The sequence below is a fragment of the Castanea sativa genome, chromosome 4 (genome assembly GCF_040712315.1).
Source record: "Castanea sativa cultivar Marrone di Chiusa Pesio chromosome 4, ASM4071231v1".
In the NCBI taxonomy this organism is placed as follows: domain Eukaryota; kingdom Viridiplantae; phylum Streptophyta; class Magnoliopsida; order Fagales; family Fagaceae; genus Castanea; species Castanea sativa.
In genome coordinates, this window is record NC_134016.1 from 9,679,407 (window position 1) to 9,686,897 (window position 7,491).

At 32.5% G+C, this 7,491-nt stretch overlaps 1 protein-coding gene across 1 annotated transcript; it reads right to left on the reverse strand.

Annotated features, from left to right (window-relative positions):
- Nucleotides 1-4,441: 4,441 nt before the first annotated feature.
- LOC142632425 (isoliquiritigenin 2'-O-methyltransferase-like) lies at nt 4,442-6,294 on the reverse strand. The gene is made up of 3 exons (XM_075806829.1): nt 6,240-6,294; nt 4,935-4,999; nt 4,442-4,738 (listed from the first exon to the last, which is right to left on the reverse strand). The coding sequence occupies exons 1-3, from the start codon at nt 6,292-6,294 to the stop codon at nt 4,442-4,444; spliced, it is 417 nt and encodes a 138-aa protein (XP_075662944.1).
- Between the last annotated feature and the right edge of the window lie 1,197 nt (nt 6,295-7,491).

Genomic DNA, 7,491 nt, shown 5'->3' on the forward strand with positions numbered 1-7,491 from the left:
ACTTGAATTAATATGCCCTAAACGCAAGTGCCATAGAAATGCATCACTAGTAGAAGGAAACTTTCTCTTTAATGATTTCACATGAGAGTTACTATCTAATTCAGAATTGTATAATTCATGCTTATCAGGAGTTAAAATATAAAGACCATCCACAATATTGCCAGAATAGATAAACACTTTATCCTTCTTTATTACAACATTGTCTTTCAGGATAACACAATATCCATGTTTACCTAAGTAAGTTGCAGAAATTAAATTCCTACGAACATTAGGTACATACAAACAGTCTTCCAATATTAAAACTCTAGACTTAAAACACAAATTAAACACTCCAACAGCTTCAACCGGAATCTTGCTCCCATCAGCCAAAGTAAGAAATAGTTCTGCCTCATTCAACTTTCTGGTCTCCTGGAACCCCTGCAAAGAATTGCAGATATGATTAGTACAACTTGAATCCACACACCAGGAATCTGTTGGATTCTGTACCAAACATATTTCAAGAAGAAATGAACTTTTCATACCCTTATTCTTGGCAGCCTTGAATGTTGGACAATTCCTCTTCCAATGTCCTTTCTCACCACAATGGAAACACTTTCCTTTGGTTTTCTTTCCTTTGTTGGCAACCCCTAAGGCAATTTGTTTACCATCTTTCTTAGTGAAGTCCTTCTTCTTCTTCTTTTTCTTACCCTTGCCTTTCGACTTAGGTTGAGAAGTAATAGCTTCACCCACATTGGCTTTAACACTAGAAGTACCAAGGATGCCTTCCGCTGCCACTAACTCATTCATTAATTCAGACAAAGAATAAATCTTTTTTTTCATATTATAATTGAGTCTGAATTCCTTGAATGATTCTGGTAGTGACTGAAGTATCATATCCACTTGGGATTCTCCATCAATGTCGGCACCTAAAACTTCTAATGTGTTCAGATTATCAATCATCCTAAGACAATGCTCCCTCACTGAACTTCCTGCAGCCATTTTGGTATTATAAATTTGCCTCATGGTTTCTTGCCTTGCAGAACGGCCTTGCTCACAAAACATCTCCTTCAGACTATGCATTATGTCTGAAGCAAGTTCTACATCCTGCATTTGATGCTGTAGAACATTTGAGATAGATGCTAGGATGTAGCACTTGGCCATCTCATTAGATTTCTGCCAACGATCATATCGCTGTTTTTCCTCAAGAGGAGCATCTAATGAAGGAAAGGTGGGACATGGTTGAGTAAGCACATATTTGTGCTCTTCAGCAGTAAGAACAATGTCCAAATTTCTTTTCCAATCAACATAGTTGGATCCAGTCAGTTTGTTTTGGTTAAGAATAGAAACAAGTGGGCTAAATGATGCCATGACAAAATCTGAAAATAATAAACATGAATATAATAAGTAAATTGGACATTATCAATTTAGCATAAAAGCATATAATATGGAACCTTAATAAAACCATAAAATAACATATGCAACGACAACTCAATCTCATATTCAATATCCCTCAGCATAGAGTGAACATAAAATACTATAATTGATTGAGAATTATTCTCATTATTAGTACTATCATGATAACTCTTATCAAACACTAATAATATGCCGTTTTACATTTAGCCTCTAAGTAATAATAGTAAGAACTCAACCTAGAGGATACTATAATACTTAGTCTAGTGTATACCATTGTCTAGAATTATGTGTAACCACATTTCATCCCTTTAATAGGCTTATTTTGTAGTACCATGATAAAACACCCTCCGCATGAAATGCAAAGCTCGAAACTAAGACAAGGTGTTTATCAAACCACTATAAACCAAGAAATTCAATCTTGTAGGACCATGAAATAAATACTCTCTGCATGGAATGCTAAGCTCGAGGCAAAGATAAAGTATATATTTCACACTACTATGAACCAACAATGGAGGCCGTGAGATGCAACCCTTGAATCTCTCTCCCACTAGATATTTTAAAATAAAGGCTTTTAAGGTCAAGAACCATAATAATGCTAGACACGTGAAAAAAATATAATCATAATCTCATTAGGAATAAATTTCATTAAACTAGCATTAACATATATAAATATATATAACGTAATAAAAACCCTTATTACATATAAAAATTCATATTATATTATATATAATATACCAATTAATATATGTAATATATATTTAATTACATATTTTATATATATATATATATATACTGTACGGATTGCATGGCTTATTTGTTTGCATGCAAAATCCGTATAAAACAAAGCATGCATATTGAATCTAAGCCATTCATGCCAAGCGGTACAAGACAAAATCCAAGAAGTGCATGTGTTTTACCGTTACCAAACAGTTACCAAAAAGCATAACCAAAAGTACGGATTGCATTGCTTAGATATAATTATGGATTATTGAAAAAAGGCAATCCATCAGTGCAATCTAATAACCATGCTATCTAATAACCATGCAATCAATGCAATCCATTAATGAATGTACAAACTATGATGACCAAAGATATATATATATATATATATATATACATCTGCCAATTCATATAAATATATATATATATATATACACATATACGGATTGCATAGGGAAGTTAATATTCAATGCATTATGTAGATGGCCATAAACTTCTAGTTTTTTTTTCTTGCATGGCTCTGATACCAATTGAAGGAAAAATTCTGGTTTTGTATCTCATACAAAACCCACAGCGGAAGTAACAAACAAGGATCTATTTCATTCATGATTGATAACGTGCACAAAGTAAATTTCAGAATTTAAGAACAAGATAGCGTACCTTGGTGTGGAGAAATTCAAAACAAAGATTAGAAGCACTTGGGAACACTTTTAATCTTCACTCCAATTCCACTTTATGCCCAAGACGTGTGGTCTTTCAATCAGTTTTTCAAAGGGAGAATGAAAGTGTGTCTCACACTTTCTCACACACCGTTTCTTTTTCTTTTCTAATCTCTTCTAATAAAAATTCTGTATGTTTCTCCCTTTATAACTAACTGATTATCTAATTGGGCTGGCCTATTGGGCCTTTCCAATTGGGCTTTAGTGTGTGGCTTGAAGTGGGACCAAAAGAGACCAATAAGACACTAGTTCCAATGGGCCTTGGGCTTTTCCGTCAACTCTTGACAAGTCCAAAGTTACCATTAATTATATTTAATACCACTATATAAATATAATTGCACTCTAGGCCTTATTAATAAATTATATCCCAAGACTTTATTATACATGCAACCCCTTCATAAAATATTCGTAGTAACACAAAATCATAAATGTAGACTGCCACTTTGTAAATTACTACATTTTATCCTTGAGTACCCGGTTTAATCCTTTAACGTTATTCATTATATATTTATGAAATCCAATTTCATAAATATATACTTTAGTAATTTCTTACTAAAGTGGTTAGGCCTAACTCTCTAAATAACTGAAACCATTAAACTTATCTCAAGGGAATATTTTATATCTCCATCAAGAGACTATGAATTCCATCTTGAGAATATATGTTCCATTAACACTAAATGTAGCTGCCCAACATACTGAGGTTTTGACCGTAACTTTAGATCTCACTCCTGATATATCAAAGCAACCTACACTTCATGATCAGGTCCATTATTCTCTCAGGATTAAGAGTTCATGCAAATAGAAGTCGTGAGATTTATTATTCATTTGACAGTCGTTAGGAGAATAATAAATCTCACAGCGGTCTTGTTCAATATGTTTTAACTCTTAAAACATATCAACATATCAACTAGAAGTCTCCACTTCCATGATCAAAACAAATCATCTTAGTTGATACGTTATAGTCTTCGCAGATGAAATGCCCAATTTCATCACCGACTACGAACTATAAATTCTGAGTTTACAAAGAACTTGTGATTTACATCTTCTGTGACGTTTCACATAAATCACATACAATGCATCTCATGGATTATATGATAATGTCCCATATTCATATTACCATTATTTTAGATAATAATAAAATAACTTTATCAATCACAATATTAAGTCATACATCATGTCATACATAATATCATACATAACATCATACAATAGGATTTAAGGGCACTAATCCTAACATATGAGTGGTGCCAAAAAAGAAAAAGGTAGATTAATGAGTAAGTGATAGCTCACTAATCACAGTCTCACATGTTATCAAGTTTTAGCAGATGGTATGCTACCGAAAGAGCTTATAATGATCATTTTCAGAGTCAACAGTATAGAAACAACCCAAACAAATCCTAGATCTTCTTAACTTCCCATACATTCGATCAAACGTTATTTAATTTGTTATTTAATTTATAAAACTCATGCTGTTAATGAAATCATTATTAAAAAAGTTGCATACATGCAAATAGTTAATTACAGGCTCAATATAAAGTGCCACAACTTGTCCAGTTTGACTAGCAATGAAACTAGAACAAAAGAAGAGCAGAAACCAGATAGTTGGAGACTTATTTGTAAAGCTCCATAACTCCCATGACAGTAAAGGCTCGACAGATAACTTGAAACCCTGAAAATCCAGAAGCCTTGCTCAAGGCCTCAAACTCTTTCTCAGTTCTTTCCTTCCCTCCAGGTTGAATAAACATAGCATTGTCAAGCGTAGAGACATACTTAGAAGCATTACTTGCCTCAGGTTCCTCTGGCAATATATAGTTCATGATAATCACCTTTCCATCTTTTGGCACTGCTTTGTTGCAGTACTTCAAAAGTTTTATGCAATGTTCATCATTCCAATTATGACATGTACCCTGCAATAATATACATGAAAATTTTCAAAAAGCGAACGTTGGTTTTTAATTTTTAATTTTTGACAATTCAATAATTACAACAATTCATAGGATGGAAGAATTGAACCTATATACCATTGAACTAATTTAAATTGTAAAGCTCTTGACAAGCCGATCTAATATAATCATCAAATAATTAAGTAGTTAACTAACTGACCTTTATCATTATGACGTCACCTTTTGGTACACTTACATACATATCCCCTCCAACACGTTCAATACCTGCACAGATTTTCACCTTGCTCTTTAACAGAATTAAATCCAAGATAAAGAAATAAATCTGTCTTAATAAGAAAATGAAAAAGACTGTTTTAGAGCTGGATATATCAAGGGCCGTAAAAAATTATTGAATACTAGCCTTTGTACATTTTTTTATTTTTTTATTTTGGGTTTAGTGAAATAATATTTAAAAGTGAGATAAAGATTCCTTAAATTTTTTTTTTTTAAAAAAAGTGAGATAAAGTTAGTGTCCTAATTTTTAGGATTTTTCTCTACGCGAGAGTTGATAAAAGTTTGAAAGCCTATGACTGCACACCTTTTGTGTGGTGGTCACTTCAAAAATACAAGGGCTTGTATGGTGTAGGGTACAAGAGTAAAGGTTCAAGTCTCTAGGATGGGGTTTCACACACATATACACTTAGTTTGAAAGCCTAAAATTTAGGAACTTTTTAAAAAATAGTAAATTACTATTTAAACCAATTTATGTTTTTAAATTTAAAATTATCTAACTAAAAGATATGAGTATTTTAGAGAGTTTGAAAATTTATGTGAGGATATTTTAGTATGCAAAATGATAAAACTAAATAAGAAATCCTCTTAGTAATAGTATAAATATATATTGACTAGATTTTGAAAATGTTTACCTCTTAGATACAATCAAATTTAATCTAATACATCTTTTCTGTCACTGCAATTTATAGTCTAAATCTTTCAAGTTGTGTACTGACAACCTATGAAAATTTAGAAAGTGTAGCATTATATAATTAAGGGATAATTACACTTTACTCACTTGTGGTTTACCTCTAATTTGATGTGCCTACCTGTGGTTTAAACTTTGACACTTTGCCCACCTGTGGTTACCACTGTTAGTCTGTCATTACCTACCTATCACTTAAACCGTTACAAACACAAAAATATAACAAAATTAGAAAAAACAAGATCAAAAAGTGATTTTTGTAAAAATATTTGAAGGCTTTAAGAGCTTCAATGAGAACACTAACACGATTAAAAATGGTTTATATTTATAGCTCTACTCAAACAAATCTCTCTCTCTCTCTCTCTCTCTCTCTCTCTCTACGCTTGTTGCAACAACTGCGGTTTCTAAAGCTCCAAATGTTCAAGAAGACGAGAATGTGGAGTTGAAGACAATGAAAGAGTTCATAGATCTCGAATGGCAGAGCAAGAAGCGCAATGGAGGAATGGATTTCAAGCACATTGTCTAGGAAGCAACTTTAGTGTTCACCAAGAAATTGAGCAAATGGCGCCGAAAGCAAAACAAGAAGAACACTAAGAACCATTGCGACATTGTCGATGTCGATATCAACCGCTGCACGCGGCCATGGAGGGAGACGCAATCGGAGATAGGGGACTATGGTTTCGGGAGGAGATCTTGTGATACAGACCCAACATTATCGGTCGATGCCGCAGCGGCGCGGTACTCGTTCGATAAGCCTAGAGCTTCCTGGGATGGCTATCTAATCGGAGTAAAGGCATTTCTGAATCTGAATCCAAGGCAGCTTTCACCTCTGGTTTCGGTTGTCAAGGATGTTAATCAGAGTCGATTATCATTGGTTTTAACTAGGAACTTTTCTGGGTTTTTTTTTTTTTTTTTTTTTTTTTTCATATTTTCACTAGAGCAATTGTATTTGAATAGTTCATTGCTTTGTAAAAATTGGATCTAAATTTGAATTTATATTAAGTTGTTATTTTTATTTTCTCATACGGCTTTATCATACTTTTAGATTTATAATTTGTTATTTGCTTGTGGTTGAGATGATAGGTTCAAATACAAGTTGAAGTTCTAAGAAATTGCATAATTTTTTTTACCAATAGCACATTTTGATCTTGTTTTCTCTTGAATTTTTATGTTTTGAGAGGAGAGAGACATAAAAATAGTGCAAAAATACATATTTACCCTTCTTTTTGAAAGAGGTGGATAACAGGAGACTAATGGTGGTAATCACAGGTGGACAAAGTGTCAAAGTTTAAACCACAGGTGGGCAAAGTGTCAAAGTTTAAACCACAGGTAGGCACATCAAATTAAAGGCAAATCATAGGTGGGTAAAGTGTAATTATCCCTATAATTAATGGTAGATTCAGAAATTTCTTTGAGTTCCGAACAAAAAAAAAATTGATTATTAATTATTTTTTTCTTTATATATATATATATTATATTCTTATTATCTATAAAAGTATAAAAGAGTACTATAAAATTATTTTAAATGTAAATTAAGTAGTAAGTACTTTATAATACAATTTGTTTATTACAAAAAGTACCAATATTAAATTTGACAAATTGTGCCAATATTGACAGATATATTTGAACTTTTTTTAAACCCATCTGTAAGATTGAATTTATTCAACCATGTGTTAGCTTTATTCTGTGCCAAATTTACTTGTAATTTAGCAGTTAGATACCCTATATTTAGGTGGGAATCATGTAAGGGTTGTATGTGAAAGAGTGTGAAGAATTCAAGTGTGTCTGCATTCAAGAG